This window comes from Molossus molossus, unplaced genomic scaffold (genome assembly GCF_014108415.1).
Source record: "Molossus molossus isolate mMolMol1 unplaced genomic scaffold, mMolMol1.p scaffold_m16_p_4, whole genome shotgun sequence".
Taxonomy (NCBI): domain Eukaryota; kingdom Metazoa; phylum Chordata; class Mammalia; order Chiroptera; family Molossidae; genus Molossus; species Molossus molossus.
Genome location: NW_023425377.1, coordinates 112,264,701 through 112,292,058, shown reverse-complemented (window position 1 = coordinate 112,292,058; position 27,358 = coordinate 112,264,701). Strand labels below are relative to the sequence as shown.

The following is a 27,358-nucleotide window of genomic DNA, read 5'->3' as shown; positions in this document are numbered from 1 at the left end:
GACAATTCACATTAAAATGTGTTAAAGTTTAAAGGCACTTGATTTAAATGTAATCATACATTTTTTTTATTAAAAGTGATTTTTTTATTTTTTATTGTTGAAAATATTACAGATGTCCCCCTTTTTCCCCCACTGACCCCCTCCTCCCCTCTTCCACCCCCTTCCTACTTTCCCCAACCTGTTGTCTGTGTTGATTGGTTGTGCATATATGCATATAAATTCTTTGCTTTACCTCTTCCCACCCCCTCTCCAACCCCCTTCCCTCTGAGGTTTGTCAATCTGTTTGCTACTTTCATAACTCTGGACCTATTTTGGTCGACAGTTTATTTTGTTCATGATGTTCCCTAAGTAAGTAAGATCATGCGGTACTTGTCTTTCTCTGACTGGCTTATTTCACTTAGTATAATACTCTCCAGGTCCCTCCATGTCATCTCAAAGGGTAAGAGATCTTTCTTTCTTGCAGCTAAAGTGTGCGTACGCAAGTCTGCATATTTATCATGCAAAGCACGTTATCTGACACTAACCAGGCACTGTAAGAGCCAGGAAATTGTCCAACAGAGATGATGATATCCAACCCCAAACCACAGGGAAATCACCCTCACATTAACAAGACTAAAACACCGCTGTTAAAGACACTGGTTTGAGTTGGAGGATGGACTGCTGATTCAGCAAATCCCTCCATTCACTTATTCCTACATTCGCTCTGAAAAAACACACAGAGCTCGTATGGATGAAACACTGCGTCGGGGGCTAGGAACAGGGGACCGAAGGCGAGCGCATTAGCTGCATGTGGGAAAATGGAAGTCGGCAGCATTTCATGAATATGCACACACATCAAGATCTCATCTGGGGTTTCTCTCCTTTAATAGAACATTTGTGCATTTTAATGGACAGTCATGAACTTTGCTTAATCACCTTTTGTGGACTTTAATATCAAATAAGTATTCAAAGCTCATTTCTCCTGGGTGAAATGGACTGGAGAAGTTCAGGAATGTCCCCATCCATCAAGAAAACAGATGAGAGGACACATTCAGCTGCCGCAGAGAAAACTGGCCTGGTCCTCCTATCTGTGCCTGCCCTCTCGGCGGGGAGAGCAGAGGCTTTGTTTCCAAGCTCCGTCTTCATTAACAGGTTGACAAAACCAGGTATCCCTACTATGTGTGACTTGGGGATTTTTTTTTTTAAAAAAGGGTGGGATAAGGGCCCGGCCGGTGTGGCTCAGTGGTTGAGCATCGGATCCATGCACCAAGAGGTCACGGGTTCGATTCCGGGTCAGGGCACATGCCCAGGTTAGGGGCAGGATCCCCAGTGGGGGGCATGCAGGAGGTGGCCAATTGATGTTCTCTCTCATCAATGTTTCCATTTCTTTCTCCCTTTCCCTTTCTCTCTCTAAAATCAATAAAGAAAAAATATTGAAAAAAAAAAAAAGAAGAATGCCTTATTATACAAAATGTTTTGGAGCTGAACGTATGTATGTGTGTGTGTGTGTGTGTGTGTGTATAGTCTGTCTGCCAATCTAGTACATAAAATTTGGAAATAAAGGGCTATATTTTACTGAACATTTTACTCATTGAGGTAACTAAACTATAAGGTGTTGCTTCAGAAAAGTTAAATCATAGGTTAGTATCTACTTGTCTATAAAAATTAATTACCTCTAAAAAATGAGAATGATTGATTTCCTTATTAAGATCAGGTCAATGATTTTGCAAAGCATAATTCTGGCCAGTCAGAGAACTGAACAGAATCTCTTTAGAAAATCAGTTTGCGTAGGTACCTTTGTGTTACGCATGGCCTGAATGGTTTTCCCGAGAGGCAAACTCTAAAATGAAGACAGCAGCCCGCAAGAGATGTTCAGAATACAAATCACTGCAGATTGCTGGGAGGGGTGTCTGGCAAAATATGTTTGTCCTCAACAGTTAGTAATATTGTGCAACTATCTGTCATCAGTGCTACCAATTATGGTAATATAAATAGCTCTATCAATACTTCTGTCAAGATTAAGCATTCATATTTGTTCTAGACATCATTAGAAAAAGGTGTAACACCAAATGAACTGTGAGATGTTGATAAGGAACATATCAGAACCTGGTTTGCGTAAATCTTATTCCAAAATGCAATCTTTGGGAATATTGAGTTACAGAGAAACCCCATTTTTTCAGATTATAAATGGACTGTATTATCAGGATGCCTGACATAAATATTACTGTGAATCTGTGCTATTGTTTCCAGAGCCTTAAAATTCTTGAAAAATTATTATGAGGTAATGTGGATCATGTAGTGTGTGTGTGTGTGTGTGTGTGTGTGTGTGTGTGTGTTCATGTGACATAAACTCATAAACCTTAATAAGGAATAGAGCCGGCCAGTGCGGCTCAGTGGTTGAGCATCAACCCATGCACCAAGAGGTCACAGGTTCGATTCCTGATCAGGGCACATGCCCAGGTTGGGGGTCTGATCCCCAGTGGGGGACATACAGAAGGTGGCCAATGTTCTCTCTCATCAATGTTTCTATCTCTCTCTCCCTCTCCCTTACCCTCTCTCTCTAAAAAAAAAAAAAAAAAAAAAAAAAATCAATAAAGAAAAAAAAATTAAAAAAGGAATAGAAAATGTTCTTCTAGCTTAAGAATTCAGCTAAAATTTAAAATTTGATTTATATTTATAACACAAAGAAGGGAATTAATGAGGTCATTTGAATGCTGAAATGTCTGATACAGAAATGTAGTTCAACTAAAAAATGGGTTTGGGATGGGGCTAAATAATAACAGTAGTTTCCCTATTCTGCTCTTTGCCAGAATGAATCAGAATATAAAGGTTCAGAAGTTTACCTTTTTTTTTTTAAACAATTTTTTGAATGAAGGTAGGCAGATTTCGGCCCAAACCCATCTGTTTAGCAATGTTGAAGTTAAATCACAGTGTTATAGAGAAGAGTATAATTACTGAAAGCCACAAAACTGGGTCAACTTAATCCTATGGTTGGATGACACGCTTTCACATTCTGGACAGACTAATCTTGGAACCCCAGCTGCTGGACGCATCTGCTACAGAAATGAAGAGGAAGCAAAGCAGTATGTCATCTTCACCAGCTAAAGGATGACAACTGCTCTATTAGCCTATTTCTTTGTTGACTGTCATAACATCTTGATATTCCTTTGGAATTTAATTGCTTACTAACTCTTCGTGAAGTCAACCTTCAGAGAACTCAATCATGAACAAGTAAAATTAAGCAAATAACAGACTTTTTTTGGTCAGTGATCACTTTACTTTCAATCTCTTCCATATTGACCAGATGATTATTATCTAGATTCGTGTCATTGATTCCGCCAAGCAAACAAGTTGAAAAGAGGCAGCCTCACACTGATTTAGAATTAGAGATTCTTTCTCATGACCTCAAAATATTTTTACATGCTTCAGCAGAGTAAAATTCATTTACATTCAAAGTATTCAGTATAAGGGGCTACACGCAGTGGTTCATGTTAGGTAACTGTTAAAACTACAGTCATGATAAAAAATTAAATAAAAGATTTTTTAAAATGGAGCTACTGTAATTTTATGTCTAAACTTAACACCAATGTAAGTGATCAGGGAAGATTTTCATGTATCACAGAAATCCAATTAAATTAATTTAAAGCATCGGCTTAATTCAGGAAGTTGACTAGACTTGTAATCAGTGCTGAAACTTTTCTAACACCTAATTAACTAGAAAAGTGGTACACAAAATTGTTTCCAATTCATTTACTAGCACAATCTCCAAAGGCATTTTCAATTAGCTACATTTTCTTTGAATTTACACAACTTTTCAAAGTTAGATAAAGCTTCGGAATAATGGTTATAGCTTTGGTGAAATTTTTTTTGAAGGATTTTTATTCCTTGACAAAGAAATTTTTAAAATTGAACGTCTTTAACAATAAGAATACTGTCTGGCTGGTATGGCTTGGTGGTTGAGCAATGACCTCTGCACCAAGAGGTCGCTGGTTCAATTCTTGGTCAGGGTACATGTCCAGGTTATGGGCCTGATCCCCAGTGGGGGGCATGCAGGAGGCAGCCAATTGATGTTCTCTTTCATCGATGTTTCTATCTCTCTCTTCTTTTCTCTCTAAAAATCAATAAAGAAAAAAAATGAAAAAACAAAACTATGAATGCTATCTAATAACCATATTCAGATATTGCAGGCAAATAGAGTAAAATTATATATATTAGGAGGAGAGAGTTAGAAGTAACTTTTCTGAGTGGGAAAGATTCTCTTTGTAATTGTGGTAAATTTAGACAAAGCATTATATGCTTTCTATTAACAGTATGTTTCAGAGGAAATTTTGAAATTACATGAAAGGAAATGAAGAGGGAGAAGCAGATCATTATTATGCTACTCTTTTGCCTTTAAAGGAAACCAAAAAACTTAAGAAACTGAGAATACAGTCCTGCATCAACTGGAATAAAAATCAGGAAGACTCTTCCTAGTGGCAAGGCTACCGAGAATGATCAAGGGCGAGCCAACAACCATGAAGACGCCTCCTGGAACCTTGGCTGGCTGGCGTTCACAAGGACTGAATTAGTCTTGATTTTTAAAAAATTTGCTAATAAGCTCCTGTACCCATTTTCTTTGGTGCCCATTTGAATCTTTAACTACTCTCCTCAGCTCATCCTCCCTGTACCCTTCTCTTTGTACATGATTCTACTTCAAGGACAAAAGAAACCATCCAGGCTAATATCAATATATAATGAACTCACACAATTCAATAGAAAAAAAAAATGTGCAGAGGAACTGAATATACATTTTTTTTTCCGAAAAAGACATACAAATGGCCAAGAGGTACATGAAAAGATGCTCCCCATCACTCGTAACCTGGGAAATGCACATCAAAACCTCCATAAGAATAGCTATCATCAAAAAGACAAGGGCTAGCACGTGCTGGCGAGGATGTAGGAAAAAGAGAACCCTGCTGAACTGTGGGTGGCAATGCATACTGGTGCAGCCACTGTGGAAAACGGTATGGAGGTTCCTCAAAAAGTTAAAAATGGAACTGCCTTCTGGCCCAGCAATTCCACTCTGGGTATTTATCCAAATAAAACAGAAACAGGAATTTGAAAACATACATGCACCCCCATGTTCAATGCAGCATTATTTATAACCAGATATAACAAGATATGAAAAAAATTAAAGTGTCCATTGACAGACAGATGGATAAAGAAAATATGCACGATGGAATATTATTCAGCCATAAAAAGAAGAAAATCCTGCCTTTTGTGACAACATGGATGAACCTTAAGGGCACTGGCTAAGTGAAGTAAGTCACAAAGACAAATACCATATGGTCTCACTTATATGTGAAATCTAAAACAAAAACAATAACAACAACAACAAAAAAATACCCCACCAAACTCATGGAAACAGAGTCTAGATGGTGTTTGCAGAGGTGGTGGTAGGGACTCTGGGAATGGATAAAGGTGGTCAAAAGGTACAAACTTCCAGTTGTAAGATTCGTACATTCTGGGACGTACTGTGGAGCATGGTGACCATAGTTAACACAATATTGTCTATTAAAGTTGCTAAGAGAGGAGATCTTAAAAAGTTCTCATCACGAGAAAAAAAAGGTGTAACTATGTGAGGTTTTGACTGTTCATTAAATTTATTGTGGCAATCATTTCCCGACATGTATACGCAATCAACTCATTATGTTGTACACCTTGCACTGAAACAATTTGTATGTCAATTGTTTTCAATAAAACTGGAAAAACATTTTAAATAAACAAACAAAAAAGAAGCCACCTAGGCCCACCCACCCTCATAAAAGTCAAGTCCATCTTATATCCTCCCTGAAGACACAGAGGATAGACAAATTCTGCCCGGGACTTGTCCTCCCGTGTACACAACTGATCCTCTTCTGTCCTTTGTAAGGGCCTCGCTCGATTAGTCCTTGCCTCTCTGACTCCCAGATGGCTTTTGGAGTATAAACAAGGCTCAATATTCACCACCTTTTAGACAAAACAAGTAAACAACTAATAATAACCTCTCTCTCTCATGCTCTTTGTTGAACGGTTAACTTCCATGCACATTTAAATCCTGAGAATTACTTCTGCCAACCCCACCGTGACACCAGAGTCCTGGGTACAAGCCCAAAATGCAATCTAATTGCCACGTGTCTTTCTGGGGCCGTAAGTGGGCTGTGGAGTCGTTGAATCCTGAGTGGTTCGCCTATGAAAAGGGGAATTTGGAGACAGTGTCGCCCCAGGAGGTCATGAGAAGATGAAGATGGCCACCTACAAGCCAAGGGGAAGGCCCAGGACAGCTCTGTTTCCACAGCCCTCGGAAGGGATGAACCAGGCAGAGCAGCCGCCCAGGGACCCTGCTGAACGGGGTGGTTCACTGCCAACCTCCCCAACTCACAGCCCCTCCACCCGCTTCCACCTTGGCCCATCATAAGAAGGTTCTGCATATCAGATGTTGAGTTGAAGTCATATGAATGGAGCCCACCTCCAACCACCTGTCTCTCTCCAACCTTTGTCACAACATTCTGTAACTATCGCTTAACACCTTTTTATCTACCACCAGCTCTGAGCTCCAGGAGCTAAGGACCTAGTACCTACCTTCCCATCTGGAACACGTACCATTTAGAAAGTCCCCAAAATTATCTAAAGAAAAGGAAACAAGGAGGGAGGCTGGAAGAGGGCCATTTTTGTGCAGCAGGAGGAAGGTGGGGTGGGAGGGAAGATTTGCAGAACACAGTGAGGTGAAAATGATAAAACGAAAGATCGCCCAAATTCCGAAATTCTCATTTGATTTTATATAAAACAGTAATTATTTGTGCAAAGGTTAACACTGTGTTTAATTAAATGAAATACGAGTTCTTTCCTGTATCTACCCAAACTCTTTTTTAAAAAAAATTTCTTTTCTTTATCGGTCTTTAGAGAGAGAGGAAGGGAGAGAGAGATACAAACATCGATGAGAGAGAACATCGATTGGGCGCCTCCTGCATGCCCCCACTGGGGATCAGGCCCACAACCTGGGCATGTGCCCTGACTGGGAATTGAACCAGCGACCTTTTGGTGCGTGGGTCAATGCTCAACCACAGAGCCACGCCAGCCGGGCTCTACCCAAACTCTTAAAATCTACAAAACACATGTCATGATAGCTCAGTCTTCCCATTTGTCTCAAGGGACAGCCCTGATCCTCACAATAAGATTGTATAATTTACATATCCTAAGAAAAGAAAACCTAGAGCAATAGTACTGAAGTCATCCGATGCATGGGCTAGGGCCTTGCCAGGTAATGGGGCATCATCACACAGGTAAATCATTTATCTCATGATACACCAAACAGGTGCTGTTATTTTCACATTACAGTGGAGAAAATCGAACTTCAGAGAGGTTAAGAGGTTTGAATGCCTTGGAGCTGTGAATAAATTGAAGAAGAAGGTGAGGTAAGAGGCAGAAATATTAGATTTGCTCTTTTGAAAATGCTTCTGTGGAGGAAATGCAATCTTAATCAGCAACAACAAATACTTACTCAGCAGTTAGCTCTTGGAGCCCAGCTCTGTTTTTCCTGTAATAGAAATTTTATCAGAAGAAAGAGTAGGCATCACTTCACAGACCTTCGGACGGTAATTTTTTTAGAGATCTGGGCCTTTGGAATAATTTATTCCCTGAACACTTATACATCTAGGATGGCAAGAAGAGTAATTGTTAACTATTTAATATCTAATACAGCTAGCATACTCTTTTCCTGGTTAAACATGATACAGTAAAGAGTTTCCTTCCTTGTGTGCATATAATTTGGAGGGATCTTGGACAATTAACAGGTATTGATTCGGGGGTAACACTCTGGTGCCCCTCACCCAGGACCTGTATGTGTCCTGTCTCATTCTGCCCAGCTAGAGTTCCCATTCACACTGGCTTCTTTTGTTTACCTGGCTTTACTTTTTACAGATGTTTTTATGTGCCCATCCTTCTGCTACTTTTAGAGCACCTGGAATAACATCTGTTTAATCATAGAACCACGAACGAGAGAGATACAAGAGATCTTTATGTCCACTGCCAATACTTTCTAACGTATGCCCAGAATTAAAACACTGGGTTGTAACAATGAAAATACTTGTTGCATCCAAGTAGTGCACTATCAATCATTTCCGACTCTTTTTCTAAAAAAACAATTTTAATGGTTCATATTACCTTGGTAATAAATAAGAAAAAGTATTATAGTATCTGGCAATTGTGACATCTTCGCTTTGATGACATATACTTGTTATGTATATATGCCTTATTTGACAACAAACACATTTTTATGTCCAAGAAATGCGATCAGGAATAAAACTTCCATTTATAATGTGCCCCTAAGGAAAAATGTCACTTATTTATCCACGGTCTGTATTGTGACTGCTTTCTACCTGGTTTGGATGAAAAGCAGAGATTTCTTATCCTTCTGACGTTATTTTTCGGGACTTGCCGTGGGGAGGCAAGCGATACGCAAGGGACTTACCCACTCCTCCTCGTCGTAGTCTGAGTGATGGGGTATGGAGTCCTGCCTCCTCATCGGTGGCAGTGGGTCCTGGGGACAGCTCTCCTCCGTGCTGCTCTTAGGAGACGGTGGCTTTTTAAGGACACTGCCAGGCCTGGCCGTGTAAAGTGCTAACAGAGCGCTTCTGACCAGCTGATCCTTAAACGCGTGAACAAAAAGCTCCGTCTGGAAAACAATGACAGGGATTAGAAACGTCATGGTAGGCATCTTGGCGCAGGGCTGTGGAAAGTCAACTGCAGATGTGTTGGCACTTCAGAGAGAGTGACTCGTACCGATCAACGGAACCTGGTTTGGTTTGGGGGTGTTGCCAAGCCCCCGAGTCGTCCTGCTCTGCAAGTCAATGCTGAGGTTCCGTGTGCAAGTCCCACCGCCTGTCTCCCCGGCTCCCTTTCTCCTAGTTTCGCGTCCTACCTTCGGAGATGAATTTCGCTGGGAATTATCATTTGAACACTATCTACCTTTCAAGTAATCCCAAATAGACCTTAAAAGAGAATGTAATCAGACTATGGATAGTCTGTATTTTAAACAGAGTTAAAGGCTAAAGAAAGACATGCCATTTAGAAAACTAGAGGCCCGGCCAGTGTTGCTCAGTGGTTGAGCATCGGCCCACGCACCAAGAGGTCGCCGGTTCGATTCCCGGTCAGGACATATGCCCAGGTTGTGGGCCTGATCCCCGGTGGGGGGCATGCAAGAGGCGGCCAATTGATATTCTCTCTTATTGATGTTTCTATCTTTCTCTAAAAATATATAAAGGGAAAAAAATTTAGAAATAAACTAGAGGCAGGAGACTTTTTTTTTTCTTTTTAGCATCATGGACAGATTTCAACAGTGAAGATGACATAGACAGTCTTCCCCATGAAAACATTTAGCTTTTATTCCTTATTGTCACCCCCTAATTGTCTCCTCCACTGAATGGTTTCAGTAATGCTTGATATTAACAAAGTTACTGTAAAATCTTGGTAGATTTTACAAGCTGATGGTAAGTACCTAGTGAGGGCTGGAGTAATGACAGCTTCACAACTGTACTTTTCAATTTCCTGATGAGATGTTTCATAACTCCACCCTGTAATACACTGTAGGGGGCAGTAATTAACTTTCTGTACCACAGTACACGAAACATGCACATGGTCTCACAATCTATTCGAAGAGCAGTCAAGTAACTCAAGCATTGATCTATATTGTGGTCATTTCTACTCTGTAATCTCTTAGGAAGGCGTCCTTTAACTCATAGCATTATTTTCTTCTTCTCTTTTTTAATCCTCACCCAAGGACATTTTTCTGTTTATCTTCAGATAGAATGGGAGGGAGAGAGAAACACTGGTGTGAGAGTGACATATCACTTGTTGCCTCCTGCACAACCCCAACCTGGGCCAGGGATGAACCGCAACCCAGGTATGTGCCCTTGGCCAGAATCAAATCTGCAACTCATTGGTCCGTGGGCCGACATCTAACCACTGGGCCAGGCTGGCCAGGGCCATAACATTATTTTCAATAACAGCTGATACAATCACCATTTAATGAGACTCTTGGATACATGCTGACTTCACTAGAGCTGTAACTCTGGGTAACCATTTATTGGTGTGCTCTCCATGTGCAGTCAACACGGCTGTGCCTAACTGGTGGCTACTCCACCGACTCTAAATCTCCCTCTTGTGTCCAAGCAATGAAAGAAAATCAGTTAAACCACGTGTCAAACAAGGACCTAATTAGAGGATGTCCTATCTGCATAGCTCTTCTTTGCAATAGATCACGGAGTTCTAGAACTGAAAGGGACTTTAGAGCTAAGCTTCATTCACCAGACAAGGAAACTAAGAAACAAGAGTGGTGACCTGCCCAAGGCAGACTGCTTATTAGCCGCACGAATGGAACACACCCCAAGCTTCCTAACAAATTCAGTAGCTTTTCCACTTACTCCACACCACCTTCCGGCCACCGTCCTTCCCCTTCTGTCCTTCCCCTTCTGTCCTTCCCCTTCTTCCCAACCCCATATGCCCCAAGAGTTTTGATCAGCTACCAGCTCTCAGAATTCATTGTGTCCACAAGTGCCTGTGTAACGGATTTCACTGCTGAACTTTACTGGAGGTATTAAACACTCTTTTAACCTATCGGTCATATGGAAGGCACTTTAATGGTGAGTATACAAGAAATATGGGGAAAAGATTATATGAGAATAAAAGGTTGGAAAATATTTTGATAACAAACTGGGAAAGCAAAATAAAAAAGCACCTTTGTATTTAAAAAAGCACTGGAAAAAAATTGGATTGACAGTATTCAAACAAGTCAGTATGGTTATAGCAAAACGAGGGAACGTGGTGTTTATATAACTTTCCATACAGCATAGATGTGTCTATCAATGTTAATGTAAATATTAAAGATGTGAATTTACTTTCATTCAACTCAACGAAACGATTCTCTGTTGATGATTTCAATAAACTCTTTTGATTTATTTTTAGAGCAAAACTGCTTGCCTTCTTTGAATTCCTGCTACTCCAGTTCTAGTCCCCACCATACTCACATAATTACCATGTAGCTAAATATCTATTGGCTCGCAATGACATCTTGCACGGTTCTGTAATTGCAATCATTTTTTTTTCCATGGCACATGCACACAGAGATTCCACTTCACTTATTCAGATCTCGTTTGAGTCGATTTATCACCAAGACGTGGGAGATAATTCAGCAGATTCTTACAGTTTTACAACACAGAATTTTTGGGTTGTAATATCATATAATACACAAATTATAATATATACAAAATCTTAAGCAAACACAATAACTGATCTTTTACTTTGTATGTATATTGAAAAACTTATCTGACCCCTGGGAAACTCTCTAGATCACCAAGATCCTGTATACAGAATTGCATTTGGCTAAAAAAGAAAAAAAAGAAAAGAAAAGAAAATATTCTCTACATGACCTGGGGAAAAATTCTTAATTTTCTTGAGCAGCATTACTTAGTATAGACCAATGTAGACCCTGATGTTTTACAGTCAAATAAATAAGCTTATAGAGATGAATATGGTCCCACAATTCCAGCACACCTATATTTTGTTGTACTTGCAACTGAGAGGATACTAGGGAAGCTAAAAGTCATGGCTAGGATTTAACGATGCCTCTGAGTTGCCTGTCGCCTTGGAGTTCTGAAAATCTTTTTCCTTTTCTGACTCAGCTCACATTACAGTAAGTGAAAAAAGAAAGGTTGTCTAAATGTTATTGTAAGGGTAGGCAAAACAATTCATTTAAAATACCAGTTCAATATTATACTAAAAAAGCATAAACTTCAGCAAAGGCAAACCTATTTCATTTGTTTGATATTTAAAAAGAGAGAAATGTTATCTGAAAAGTGAAGTGCTTTCTTGCCTTACTGACATTTCTCCAACTCATATTCGCACATATGTATTCTTCAAAGTAACTTACACAATTATCTGCAAATATAAAGCTACAAAAAAATTACTTTTCCTGGGAATAAATTTCCTAGTTTTCTGAATATTAATGGCAGAGGAATACTTAGGATACGTTCATTTAAAACGACTCTTTTTAATTAGAGATCTCAACAAATTCATCAAAGCCCCAGTCTATGTAGAATGACCTACTGTCACTGAAAAAATTCAAAGCTATGTCTAAACCCACCTGCAATATGGAATTAGCCAATGGCATAAACACTTGATTAGCATTTTAGTTGTCATCTATATGGCGAGAAACAATCCTGTTTATTTTTTAATGTTATAAGCTTTCATTATTTCATAGGGTAATAGTTCTGTATCCTGACATTAGTGCATTGATTGTGTTTACACATCTCACATAACATTTCTTAAAACAAAGGACATCGGACTTTGAGCCAAGAGTGTTACTTGATATCTGGGCAGCCCAGAGAAACGAGTCACTTGACCTTGGATTGATCACCTAAGCAACCACTTTCCCCGTTTGTACAATGTGCAGTGCCTACCTGGGCAGCCCTACGGGAGTTCATTGTAAACTGTCAAGAGCACTTTTCTATTTATGCTTCTTTTTCTTGACTGACCTTTTCAGTTTGCTTTGTTGACTTATACTCTCCTGCTCGCTCAGAGAACCTCAAGGAGCCTTAAACTACTTTCTTGAAAGCATTTTTCCCATTGGTGATGTAACTCCATCCAGACCAGAACTTCAGCTGTTTGCCACGTGCCAAGGTCTGTAACCCCATTGCAGCTCCCTGCCTGAGCCAGCCGCTGCCAGCGGTTTGCACTCTGGAGTCATTTGAGTTTAGAAGTCCCAGCCCAATTGAAAGGGTTTTGTTTGTTTGTGTTGTTTTTAATTAAATGTGTTTTCTGCCCTGGCTCATTTGGCTCAGTGCTTAGAGCATCGGCTCACAGACCAAAGAGCTGTGGGTTCGATTCTGGTCAAGGGCACATACCTCGGTTGTGGTCCAGTCCCTGGTCCTGGTCAGGGTCATGCAGGAGGCAACCAAGTGATGTGTCCCTCTCACATGGATGTGTTTCTCTCTCTCTCTCTCTCACTCACTATCTAAAGATAAATGGAAAAATATCCTCAGGTGAGGATTGATTGATTGATAAATACATACATACATACATACATGTGTTTTTCATTTTTTCCATCTGAGCAATATCACTACTATTCAGCAACTCGGAGTCCAAACATCTGAATCACCCTCAGGATTATTTAATCTTCTGAATTACTCATCAATTTTTATTAGTTACATGCACCTTTTCAATAATTTCAAAGACTGACCCTCATTTTATATTCCCACAGCTAATCCCAGGTAAGATCCTTTCTACATTCCACCTGGAGACTTTCCATAGTTTCCTTACGAATCGATATACTTTAACTTTTCTTTTTTCAGGGTGTTTTCCAAAGCCAGCAATATTGAAATGTAGATTTCCGAGGCCCAGCTCAGAACTGATGCATCGGAATTTGTACTTGAGCAAGCTCCCAGGAAGCATAACTGACATTCTGTGATGCTCAGTAATTCCGGTGCTCTGTCCTGGCTCAGCCTGTTTACTGCAACTGGGGATGATCTTCACAACACCGGCCTCTAGCCCTTCCGCACTCAACACGTTCTCAGAACAGACTTCCTCTCTGGTAACTAGGAGTGAGCTGACCAGATCATACTGTGTTTCAGTTTTTAACTTTTTGAGACACTGTTGCACTATTTTCCAAAGTATGCAAATAACTGGGCACACATCAGCGATATATGAAAAGCCTAGTTTGTTCCATATCTCCCCAAATCTTCATATGCTCAGCCTTTTTCATTTAAGCTGGTGGTTAGTGACATCTCATTTGAGTCTTAATTTTCATTTCCCTAATGCTAATATTTGCTTATTTGCCAACCATCTATCTTCCTTGGTGAAATGGCTTTTCAATTAGTTTGCCCATTTTTAATTGAGTGTTTACCTTATCATTAGTTATAAAAACTTTATATATTTTGATATAAGTCCTTTGCAGATACACATTTTACAAATATTTTCTCAGTCCATGACTTGCTTTTTCATTTTCTTAATAGTGTCTTCTAAAAACTTGAATGAAAGTTTTAAATTCTGATGAAGTCTTATATATCACTTATTTTCTTTTTAGGGGTCAGGCTTTGTGTGTCTAAGAAATATCTGCCTACCCAAGATGACAAAAATTTTCTCCAATCTTGTCTTCTAGAAGTGTGTCTGCTTTTTTCTTTTAGTTTATATTTTAAGGTCTAAGATCTACTTTTAACTAATTTTTATTTATTTATTTTTTTATCCTCACCCGAGGACATTTTTCCTTTTTTGTACAGATAGAGTGGGAAGGAGAGAGAGGAAGAGAGAGAGAGAAACATCGACGTGAAAGGGACACATCGAGTGGCTGCCACCCGCACGACCAACCAGGGCTGGGGACAAACTGCAACCGAAGTACATGCCCTTGGCGGGAACCGAACCCGGGTCTCTCTGTACCACAGGCCGACACTCTAACTGCTGAGCCAAACCGGCTAGGGCTACTTTTAACTAATTTTTATATGTGTGAGGTAAAGATAAAGAAAAGTTAATTTTTTTGTTTATGAATATCCAATTGTTTCTCCATTATATGTGAAAAAGAAAAAGGTATCTTTTCCCCAATAAATTTCCTTCACACTTGGTCGGAAGTTATTTAAGCATATATGTGGGGTCTATTTCTAGGTTCTCTAGAATCTCTACATTCTAGAACCTTCTAGATTCTATTTCATTGATTTATATGTCTATGCTTACTCTAGTGTAAAAAATCAAGAAAAAATTGGTATTATTTTTGTTTTAAAGAGTAAATATGTTTAAGTAAATTAAACATTTGGATTATTTTATTCACACATTTACCATTTCTGGTAGACTTTATTCTTTTGTGTAGATCCAAATTTTCCATGATATCATTTCCTTCTGCCGAAAGATTTTCCTTTAAAATTTGTTATAGTGCAAGTCTGCTATGAAATTTCTATTTTCACTTATCTAAAATGGTCTTCCCTTTTATTTTTTGAGAGACATCTTGTCTAGATGTGGAATTATGACTTTTTTGCGTATGTCAGCATTCGGAAGATGCTACCCCACTGTCCTCTGGCTCGCATAGTGTCTAGTAAAAGCCTGTTACCATTCTCATCTCTGTTCCTCTACTCATCATGTGGTTTTTGTTGCTGCTTCTCTGGTTGTTTCACAATTTTATTTTTTTTTAAATCTTCACCCAAGGATATTTTCCCATTCATCTTCAGATAGAGTGGGAGGGAGAGAGAGAGAAACATCGATGTGAGAGAGACACATCGACTGGTTGCCTCCTGCATGACCCTGACCAGGGTCGAGAACCAAACAGCAATAGAGGTACGTGCCCGACCAGAATCAAACCCAAGACTCATTGGTCCGTGGGGCAGAGGCTCTAACCTCTGAGCAAAACTAGCCAGGGCTACAATTTTCTTCTAATCTCAGTTTCCCAGTAATTTTTTAAAATGCTTATTATGCTACAGTGCTTTTTGCTCATTAAATCTGTAGTTTCATCAAATTTTGAAAAATTTTGGTCATCATTTCTGTAGATATTTATCTGTTTCTTTCTTGTTTTCTATTGGGACTCTAATTACATGTACATTAGATTCTCAGGATTTCTGTTATTCATGTTATGGTTGTTTTTTTTTTTCAGTCTTTTTCTCTTTGTGGTTCATTTGAATGGTTTCTAATGCTATGTTTGCATGTTCACTATCAATTTTTCTGAAGTGATCAATCTGCTAGTTATACCAAGTACATTTTTTTTTTCAGAAATAATACTTAACTTTTTTCCAAGTTCTTTGTGATTTTTTTTTAATCTTCCATTTTTCTTCTTAGCCTGTTCCTCCTTGTCTGCTAACTGCATCATCTCCGTCATTTTTGGGTCTGTTTCTATTGCTCGATTTTTTTTTTCTGGTTATTGGTCAAATTTTTCTGCTTCATTGTGTGCTTGGTATATACTATTGAATACCAGGAATTTTGTATTTCACATTCTTGGCTGCTGGATTTTATTGTGTTCCTTTAAGTAACGGATTTTGTGCCAGTGTGAAGTTAAGCTACTTAGAATCACTAAGATCCTTTCAAGCTTTATTTTTAAGCCTTGTTTGAGTGGATCCTGAACGGTCTTTAATCTAGGACTAATTTAGCCCCAGTACTAGGACCACCTCTGAGGGCTCTACCCAATGCTCAAGGTGTTGCACAGTCTTCACTCTGCTGGCCAGAGGCTCAGCTGTTGCAAGCCCTGTACGACCCCGGGTGTGAGTAGTTGATTCTCTGGCAAATGCAGATCAGTATTTAGGAAAAGGAGTTAAAGCACCCATATGCAGATTATCAGGGCTCTTTCTGTGTGAGGTTCCCTCCTTTCTGGCACCCTTGTCTGTGAATTCTAACCACCTTGAGTTTCCTAAACTCTGATCTCCATTTCGCCAATGTGAGAAGTTACCATGTGGCTTCTGCCTCCGTGTGGTGCCTGGACACTGCCTGTGGAAATGAGCTGGCCGATTACGGGGCCATGTAGTCGGTATCCAACCGTGCTGCCTACTTTCCAAAGCCAGAAACGGGAGCTCTACTGTCATGTACAGGACTCATTCTTACATTTATTTTACTTTCTTATCTGTATGCTCTCCATTATTTCATATTCTAATAAGCACAAGGTTGGTTTTGATATAATATTACTTATTTCACCAATTAAATCTTTACCATATGAGGGAGATTATTTTTTAAAAAGACATAAAAGTTCAATCCTGAAGTTTCATCTTCATTTATACCAGGTATTTTCAATTTCCCTTAGAACACACACACACACACACACACTTTCACCATCTATAAAAATGAACACATTCCTCGACTCATTAAGTCTTCTGTTCAGTTTGGAACTGAGTTAGACCTAGGAGCGATTACAGTAAATAAACAATAAGAAATTCCTTCTCAGTACCAACATCACTGAGTCATTTCTTCCCAGTTATCAACATAAGTAATCTGTGTATTGTGTATATCTTCAACTTCTTAGCATACTGACTTCCTGGCTCATTATTAAGGAAAACAGAATATTTCTTTTAAAAATCCTGAGTTAACTTTTACAATACAATGCTTTTTTCCTTCACTGAACACAATAGGATGTTTTGATCTACTGTGCTAAAGTTGAAAGAACGCAGGATTTGAAATGTGTGAGATTTTTCTCAAATATGCTATGAGTACTGCTTCACTACTTGTGACAAAATCCTTTTAGTTGTTTACCAATTCACATATGCAATATTGGGAAACAGTCTGTTCTTTTAAATTCTTACATTGTAAAAGTTAAAGACCATGTCCTTGTAGCATTTGTTCTATAGTATCGACTATCATATCACACGCAATTAGGCGCTCAGCGTGGCGTTTTGATTAGCAGGATAATCATGACTGTAAACAAGGTCTGCTGATCTCTGTGGAACAAAGAATGCAATGGGCATTTGAACTCATGCCACACATATATCTGAGGTACGGGCACAGCTAAGCATTGCCTACATTTGGGCCCTTCTTTTTTGTCTGAAATTTTTATATTACTTTCCCCTCTCTCTCTTGTTGTCCATAGCATTGCGTACTTTTAATCTAGGGAAAAGAAAAGTGCACTTTTATTTCACTCTGTCATTAACCTTTTGTATCTTATGTTAAAAATATGGTCTATGCTTTGTCTGTTGGAATGATTCACAGAAACTCAGTTTGTCTTTTGTTCTGATCCTACAGCACAATGACACGGTATAGGGACTTGGGCCCGGGATCTCCAAACGCCGGTGACCAGGAAGCCAAGGTAAGCCCAGGCGGCCAGAAGGAACACCGTAATCTGAACGCAGGACTGTCACCGCCTCGCCCTTCCCTACTCAAAAACACAGAGGTGGCTGATTTTACCTCCCTTCCAACTGCCTGCTTCCTTGCTGAGGTCGAAACCGTGGCCCCACACGGACAGCCACTCAAGGCTGACTGCTCCATGACCTCCCGGGGTGGTGACAGTGAGCAGTCTGCCGTCTTGCCCCCATAGCGCAGGCGCAGCTAGAAAACGAAGTCACCGACCTGAAATGGAAAATTCCACAAGCCTGCCTTTTCAAAAGTGCTGGCCTGTTCTTGCAGGCCTGCTGTCCCCACTTTGTGAGAGCAGCCAAGCCCAGCAGCCCCGCCAGTCAGAGGACCGTCCTCGCCTCTGTCCCGCCTCCCTGGTGCTCGAGCAAAACCTTAATAAAATCTGTCTGCAAATTTCTCGGGGGTTTCCTCTCAACTTTTATCTTGGGAAACTCAAGAACCCCCAACCCCAATAACAAGATTAAATAATTTCTCTAACATTTGTATAAACTAATAGGCAGCCAACAAACTCAGTTATACACCAGAAGACATACTAAGAATTAAAGTATTATAATAATTTAATTGAGTTTGTATACATTAGGACATAAAACATTTATAGGCGAATTTTATGCTCGGGAAATTTTAGTTATGTCCTCCCCACCCCCACCTCCCCATGTGTTCCCCTAAATCTACACACAGTGTCTATCTTAACACACATGGGGCATTTGACAATATACCATAGTGGTTAAGCTCACAGAATTTGGAGCCGGAGTTACAAGGTGGGTGATTTGGGGCTCATTACATATATTTCTGTATCTCAATTTCCTCTACTGCATAAAATGAGGATATTAAAATGACCTACTTCATGGGATTAGGAAGATTAAATGTTAACAATCTGAGTACCCATTGCCCTAGCTGGGTGGCTCAGTGAGTTGGAGCGTCATCCCAAACACCACAAAGGTTCTGGGTTTAATTTCTGGTCATGGCACATACTTAGGTTGCGGGATCGATCTCTGGTTGGGGAGCTTACGGAGGCAACTGACTGATGTTTCTCTCTCACATCTATGCCTGTCCCACCTCTGTGTCTCTCTCTTCCTTCCTTTCTCCTAAAAGTCAATAAAAAAATATCCTCAGGTGAGGATAAAAAATCTTTTTTTTAATACCTACCTCAGAGACTTAATGAAAATTGAAGACATTATAATAGTACATCACATCACAGTTAGTAAACTTCCAAACTAGCAGTAACCGTCATCATCATTAGCACCATAACCACTTCCATGGAGAACCTTGACCTCTGTGGGAGAACAGGCCTGAATCTTACTCCACGTTGTGCTCTCGGTGTCAGGGAGAGTGACTAGCAAATAGTACCAATTCATTACATATTTTACTTTTATAAATTGTGTTTTTTTGTTTCGTCCACCAATAGACATTGAGCAGGACTGGATTTTCCTGGGGAGCCTTACTCCTGTGTCTCGATCCTCAGTAGCAACAGAGATCATCTGCATGGCCTGTGGACCTGCACATATTGCCTGCTCTGAGAGTCTCCGAACATGAACCATGAGCAAGCTGGGTTTCTCTGCTGCCCCTCGCTTTCCCCAGCCCTGTATGACCACCAGGAATGGTCTGGTCTGCTTATTTCTGGTGTTTACTTCCCTGGATGTGGGTAGTTGATTCTCTAGCATATGCAGATCAGTACTCAGGCAAAGACTGAAAAGCACCCAGACGCTGAGTGTATACTGAACTGATAATGCAGCCATCGGCCCTCTCCAGGTGTAACGGGTTTCCTGAGAGGAGATGCCGTCTCATGACAAAATAATTGAACAGCTCCTTTCAACCTTCCCCAGCACCAGTCACCACAGTGGGCTCTGCCACGTCCGGCCACTCAAAGGCTACGAAACCTTTAGAGTTCTGTTCTCTGTACGTACGAACAGACAATTCCCGTTACGTATTAAATATCCTACAGAAATGAGTTCCTAAGAAAACAACTCAGGTATGTGTTTTTCTAACAGCTTAGATTCAATAAGAGAAACAAGGAACTATCAACAAAGAAAGGACTTTTACTCCCTAATCCGCACTGTGCAAGACCTGATCTTAAAAATAACATGCTTTAAGCTAAATAACATATTTTAAGCTAATATTAAATTATACTACAATTTAAGATGGTACTAAAAATATTTATCTTCTGTGCTAAATTTGTGAATCACACTTTATTCATTCTTTTTGTTAAAAATATGTTTTTATTGACTTTTTTAGAGAGAGGATGTAAGATACATTGATTGGCTGCCTCCTGCACACCCCATACTGGGGATCAAGCCCGCAACCCGGGCATGTGCCTTGACTGGGAATCGAACTGAGACTTCTCAATCTATGGGATGATGCTCAATCCATTAGGCCATACCAGCTGGGCTATTTTTTTCTTTTTAACAAAGTGTTTATTGGGCCATTAGTTACCAAAGTGAGTGAATGAATGAATGAATGAATGAATGAATGAATATATAATAAAAACCGACCGGTCTTGGGCTATGCAGTCTGAACCATCAGTAGCATGGCTAGGTAGAAATGAATCATACTTTATTTTAGACCATGAGCTACTAATTGTCTTCATAGACTATGCAACTCTGTTCACTTCGATAACGCTTTGAAATTCCAGCCAGGCATTCTTAAAAAGAAAATGCATAGCTTGCAAACTTAAAAAGGTCTTCCTAATTTCAAGGGCTGACAGATTTATTAGTAGATGAAGCATGTCTACTCAGTAGAAAAAATATAGGGGAAAAAGTTAGAGCGATGCTGAATTAAAGGAGGAGAAAATACATGCTCTGTCCCCCCACCCAATCACTGCAACAAGTTGTAAATGATCTATGAAATGACAAGTCCCTGCCCAGTGCACAGGAAGAATATAAATACTGCTCTATGATCACCGCAATGATATGCTACTTACTAACATTTCTGCTTCGAGAATCCAGAAAACCTCACCTCTACCCAGAAATTCCAAAGAGAACTGAACCAAAATGAAATTATATTATCTTACTGTGTATAACACTCTCCTCTCCCCACAACCCTTTTTCCTGGCCACAACATTTATTGACTATCAGACATATTTATTGACTATCAGAATACTTAAGTTTCTAGAGAGTTCGTCTAAAAATGTTCTTTTTTATTATAAAAATGTAAATGTCAAAGCACATATATTACACAGAAGATACCAGTTTCCTCCCTCCTTGTGCTGCGTTCTGGAAGCTGCCTCTGCTGGTGAGCTAGACACTCAGTATGTACCCACCTCTGCACGATGAAATAAAATGTCATCAGGCAGGAAGCCCCTAGCACAGTATTTGACTGGTACTTGTAAAACCTGGCTTAATGTTTTCCTCTCTTGGCATGATGGAGGGACCTGATCTGACATAGAAGGAATGCTGCATCTCGACCCCCAAGTCTTGGGCTTCAGTTTTTTTTTTTTTACTTTCTAATTTACTAGACAATTAATTTGACCTTTCTGAATAGGTATGAGCTGATTTTTAATGAAAACAGATATGAGTTGCATCCTCTGAGAAAATATATAATAATGTACACTTTAAACTAAAATGTTCAACAAGTGTGAGGAATTATGATTATTATAAATTAACATATCTGAATATCTATATCTATATATAGATATATATATGGTATCCAGGTTTTATGAATCTGTTCTTCAGGGATGTGAAGACATACACTGTTATTTTATTTTAAATAACACCATGAGAACTGTCTTTGGTCAGTTGCTTCAAGGGCATATTTATTGAAAGTATCTCATAATAAACTGCAGTGTGTCCTCAGAACGCAGAGGTTAAGGATGAGTGCACTGGAATGGGACTCCGGGACACCTGGTTTTCCATTTAAAAGCAAGCTGCAATTTGTCTTTTTCTGCCTTGGTTCTCTCTCTGTGTCACTCAGTTGCCCTAATTGGTTATGGAAGTTGATGCTGAGTATCTGCCTTTGCCAGGCTACCTGGCCTCTCTGCATATAAGGTGCGAGTCACCTTTGGAAAAACTAAGGATTAGATCCCACTACGTTTCAAGCTATAAATAGTATTTGGGGAACACTTTAGAACCTTCTCCCAGTAGATAATGCTGAAAGCGAAGCAGGCAGAGAAATTGACCCACGCCACCGATAAGAATCCACATCCGAGTTCTGCTTTCAAATGAAGTGACATTCCACTTCAAATGTACAGCTTCGTATGCATGAAAATTAGGTGATCACCAGAGGAAAATAAAGTAATTTTCAAATTCTAACTTAATTCATTTGACAAGACCATGAACCAAAGAAAATGAAGGATGTCAAGGAAAAGAAAAAGTATATACCAACCAGTAACAGATTTCATTTCCTACTAGGAAAATAAAAATTTGTGTTCAGTAAGATGTGAAAAGAGAATGAGGCCAACGCAGTGTGATCCAGTGGCAACACTTTGAAGCTCCCTTTCTAACGTGGTCTATTTTACATTTCCAGGTCTCTGAAAGGCAACGTGGGCATAAAGCAACACCAATGTGGACGTGGGGATTTCATTTTCCCCGCTGTAGGGATGATTTGGGTCTTACCTTTTCCGAAAGCATCTTTAAAGAAGTCTTCAGGCTGTCTGGACAATGCTGGCTTGCAGAATTAAGCAGCAGGTCTGCATGGGTCGCTATCAGAGGTTGTAGTTGATTGATGTTGCTGAGGACTTCCTTTGCTTTGGCTGTGTTTTCAGGTGAATAGTAAATAAACTGGTATCCAGTACTACAACAACAAAGACAAAGGCACGTGACACACGGAACAGAAAGAACCTGCAGTCCTTACTATCAGACGTCAAATAATAAACATAACTCCACATAGCATTCCTTCCTATGAACAGATAAGAACTGCTCTAAGACATTTTTATAACGTCCTAAGAGTTGTTTTTGTTTTTGTTTTTGTTTTTTTTAGGTAAAATGACCCAGATATTTTTTAAGGCTAGGTAAAATAAATCCAGTCCTTATTCAACAACTAGGAATAATCTTTATGTTTACATATGTCATGTATTAACAATCAAAACAAATTAGTATTAGGATTAATTCTAATGAATTTGAGGTCACATAGTGCGGAGGGAAAAGACTGAGTGATATTCAGGGAAATCTGAGCATAAATCCTGGCCCTGGCACTTGCTAGTTGAGTGGCCTTGGGCAGCCTGTTTCCTGAGGAACGTGGGAATACTTATCCAGATAATTATTTATAATGATAAGAGTTGGGTTGGATTGGTGATCATTCATGGGAAGTGCCTAACGGAGTGCTTGACACAGAGCACGTGTTCAATAACTACTACCTATATCTTCTCCCATGATGCTTGGGGCAAAGGGAGTGCATTTTAATGCTGAGAAATTCATGCCATATGGGCATATGGAAAATTTGACTGTATAGAAAAAGAACATTTCTAGCAGAAAATTTTCATTATAGTATTTTATCACCTTTTTATAGTATCACCTTTTTTTGTTCCTTGTGGTTTTTCATTTAAGTTATCAAAAAAAATCTAGAATTGATTGCTGAGTTCATTACCATCTCCTAGGAATTGGTCAAGCACCTGATGGGGATAAGGATTCCATTGAGGGAAAAAAATCTTTGGCCAGTGTTTTTAGGAAAATGAAGGAGGCATTCCAGCAGGGAAAGGAATAAAACAAAACATCAGGAAAAGGGGAAGAAAGGAGAAGTCATGGTTGGTGCACCCACATGGCCAGTGCAAAGTTGCTTACATCCCTCACATCCAACTTTGCATAATACCTTGCAAACTATGTTGAGTATTTATTGAATATTTTCTCTACATTTACCAGTTCAATTATTAAAATTCCCATCATTCCATTTCTTATTTTGAAACTTTAGGATCCAATAAGAAAAACTCCCATCCAGAAAGCATACTCCCTTCCCTTCACACTAATGGTTATCAGTTTCTTCAGAGAGACAATATTCTTCTGCAAACATATAATGACTATTATGCTAGTTATTTAATTTTTTCTTGCACAATGATTAAAAGGAATGTCTTTGGTTGCTTGGAGTATTCCTAAGACAGGACAAGACGGCAACAAGGGGTATAGATTTATGAAGAAAACACATTGCTAATCTATGACACTTGCAAGAATTTGTTCTCATTTTTCTATATGACTTAAATTTCAGAAGCAGAAGCTTAAAAACAAAACATGCCTTCACTACTCATCATATCTATTTTAATGCAAATGCAGGCACTAGACCTGTAACAATGGTGAGGAGGAGAAAGAAAACAATGCCAATTGTTTATGTCTCTTGTCTCTTTCCAGCTCTTCCAACCTTAGGCTGGGGTGTGCTAACCATAGAACAAAAATCATCTGTACTCAGATTTGGTACAAAGTTCAATCCACCACACTCTTTAGGAAATCAAACCACCCCATGTTATTTTTGTAAAGATAATGATTATCTAAAGATATTGATGGGTCCCCAGGGTGGGGATGCTGTTTGATGCCCAGCAGCTGTGACAGCTGTGACAGAGAGGACATAATGCAGACCTGACACAGAAAGCAGTGTGCCTAGCTGCCCGATCCCCTTCCCACTGATCTGCTCTTGTCATTATAACTTGCTCTCTGGTGTCATGTTAGAGTACTGAAGGGCTTCCTGCGGCTCAGCTCTTGCTTGGATAGCCAGCCTTCTCCAGCCCCTGTGTGGTCTTCCAGTTTTCTCTTCATGGGCCTGTCCTCTTTTTGAGGATGTCATTCCTGGTCTCTCATACAGTCCGTCCTGCGCCTTCCTCCTGGCTCCTGTCACCCCTGCCTTCTTTCCTTACTCATATCACGCTGGCTCTTTATTCCTGAACCTTACCTACGCTCATGACCTTTTCCTACCTATGTCTTACTCTGCAAATTCCCTTCGTGTCTGTTCTCCATTGGAATCTAACACATACATTTCAAGTTTTGTTTCCCATGGGTTCTTCTACCATAGTTCAGCTGGGCTCACATTTTAGCAGGCACAAGATTCACTTGGGGTGAGGATAGGGTCCGGGTGCGTGTGTGTGTATTTTTTTTTTTTTATTTTTTTTTTGTTACAGATGGTTTTCCTTTTTTACCCCATTGACACCCTCCTCCCCATCCCCCCACCGCATCCCCGGCTTTGTTGTCTATGTCCATTGGTTATGCTTGCATGTATATAAGTTCTGTGGTTTATCTCTTCCCTCCCCCCACCACCTCCTCTTCTGAGTCTGTACCCTACTTCCATGTTTCTGGGTCTACCCTATTGCATATATATTTTTTAATGCAGATTTTCTGGCAATGCTAGGAGATTCTGCATCAGGAGGTTGTAGCATCTATAGCAAAGGGAAATCCTGATGCAGGTGAGAGCAGAGCACCTTCAGAGACACCTGCTGTCATCGTTTGGACCCTTATCCCCTCTGACCTTTGATCATGCGACACAATGATTCTCATAAAAGTTCACTAATCTTACCCTAAGCTCCTTATCCAGAACTTATTCTCATTTTCATAAACCTTTTACAAAGCTACTTTTTGCCTCGGTTGCTTTCCCATTAGCGATGTTGCCTCTCTGTTTCTCCATCATCCTCTCATCGTTTCCCTCCCAATACTCTCCCCATCCATTCCCCTCCTCCCCTCCAAAACATTCTTCAGTCACCATCCTGAGCTATCAACAGAACTCCTGCCCTGCTCCTAGCCAGGCTGTTGGAGCAGAGCTGTGCAGAAGGCATTGGGTTCTCCTGATTAGATCTTTTAATGCTGAGCACCTCATCTAGTGAGGCTGAAAGATTCATTTTCCACAGGAAAAGCCAGTGTTGATGCTCAGGATGAAATAGTACGGTATGGGAAGAAAAATATCGCCACCACAGAATAATTTTAAGTATGCATAAATTCCATCTACCTATTCAGTGCTTTACTCTTTAAACATGTCATATATTTTAACAGTTACAGCTTCTTAAATGGAGAGTTACGAGTATAATTTAATTATTGAGATAAAAAGAATACAGCTAAACTCTGTTTTATAGTGGTCTGAAATTCAAACTGAGTCCAAACACTCGAATTAACTATCAATCAGACAAAAGCAGCCGAAGAACAACAGATTTGCTTGGACACAACATATTTTATAGGATGTAAATAATATAGCAAGTCATAGATCATAAAAAAATGGAAATTGGTTTCCTAATAGTTTTCCATGGGTGAAACAATTCACATAAGTGTACATATGTGAACATACATATTTTCATTTAATTTACATTTGTTTAAATTCTGCACTACCATTTAATTAGAATACGCACACACACAGAGACACACACCCATACTCGCATGTGCTGTGCGTGTGCGCAGGCAGTGGGGTGTTGTACTTCGGAGATACAAAGAAACATAAAGCAGGCAGTGGAATGATATTCACATGCATATCCTCTCATTGCTACCAAAAGAAAATGAGAACAAGGTCTGTATATTCTTAGTGTGTAACCCACTTCGGTTGCTTTTGGTGGGTCTTCCTGCGTCCCCATCGGCTAGGCTGGCTGGCTCCAGGGCTCAGTCCTTGCAACTCCTTCCTTTCTCAACAACTCTCTCTGTCCTTCCTCACTAGCCTCGTTTAGTGTCGCGGTTCAAACACCTCAGCTGTGCTAATGATCCCACGCGCATGTCCCCCGAGACCTTTGCGGCGAACTGCGATGTAAATCCGAGGCTCTGGGCTGTCCTGCGGCCTCTGCGACCGGAGGCCCGGCGCCGGCGGAGGGGCCACGTCTGCGCGAGCCCGCTGGGCGCAGGTGGGTCGGGCCACCGTTCGGAAGAGGACCGAGCGGCCGTCATTCGGCGTGGGCGCGGCTGGGACCCCACGTGCACGAAAGGGGATGAGGTTCCATATAGCGCCGCGGCGGGGCTGCAACAGATTTCAGTTACTCATCTTGCAGGAGCTGCACTGGCACCTGCCTTCGGCAAGATGTCCGAGTCCTGCGATCTGTGCACTGTCCTGTGTCCTTCGGGAACAAGCACATGCACATTGGCCCGGGTACCGGCAACACCCAGCCCCACCAGGCCAAGTGGGACCCACTAGCGAGGGACGGTGGACTTCATCCAGGCTGCGCATGGAAGAGCCCAGAAAGGCGTGGCCTGGTCCTGTCCCTGAAGGACTGACGACTCCACGGAGCAGACCTGAGCGCATGTCCCAGGCTCCGTGTTCTGTGCTGTGGGCCATTCTCACGTGGAGACGTCGGGGACTCCGCAAACCCTGTGAGGAAGTGTTTGGAGACGGACAGGAGGGCCACGTAGCCTCGACCTGGAGTCCCCTGGCCCCTGCACATTCACATGCGCAGATATGTGTCACTATCTAGCCGAAGTAAACACACGGCGATGGGAACGGTCAACAAACAAGCACACAAACAACAGCTCTCCTCTTGACAGCTCCAGCTTACGGCGTCCCAGCTGGGCCCTGACCAGCTCCCCATTCTCAACCAGCAGCTCTTGCACTGGCCCCAAGGAGCTCACCGCAAGGCCATCTGCTGTGCTCCGTGTCTCTTCTCCCTCTCTCCTGTCTTTTCTCCAGTTTTCCAGAAGAATGTTGCCTTTTCCTTCAAAACACTTGCAGAACCTAACCACTTATTTCC

At 40.5% G+C, this 27,358-nt stretch overlaps 1 protein-coding gene across 8 annotated transcripts in view; it reads right to left on the bottom strand.

Annotated features, from left to right (window-relative positions):
• The window catches only part of INPP4B (inositol polyphosphate-4-phosphatase type II B), a 595,725-nt gene that overhangs the window by 82,465 nt on the left and 485,902 nt on the right, over positions 1-27,358 (bottom strand). For all 8 annotated transcript variants that reach the window (XM_036282080.1, XM_036282084.1, XM_036282081.1 and 5 more), the window contains 2 exons: positions 22,347-22,524; positions 8,468-8,671 (listed from right to left, as the gene is read on the bottom strand). In XM_036282080.1, the coding sequence (XP_036137973.1) occupies positions 8,468-8,671; positions 22,347-22,524 (382 nt within the window). The remainder of the gene's footprint in view (positions 1-8,467; positions 8,672-22,346; positions 22,525-27,358) is intronic.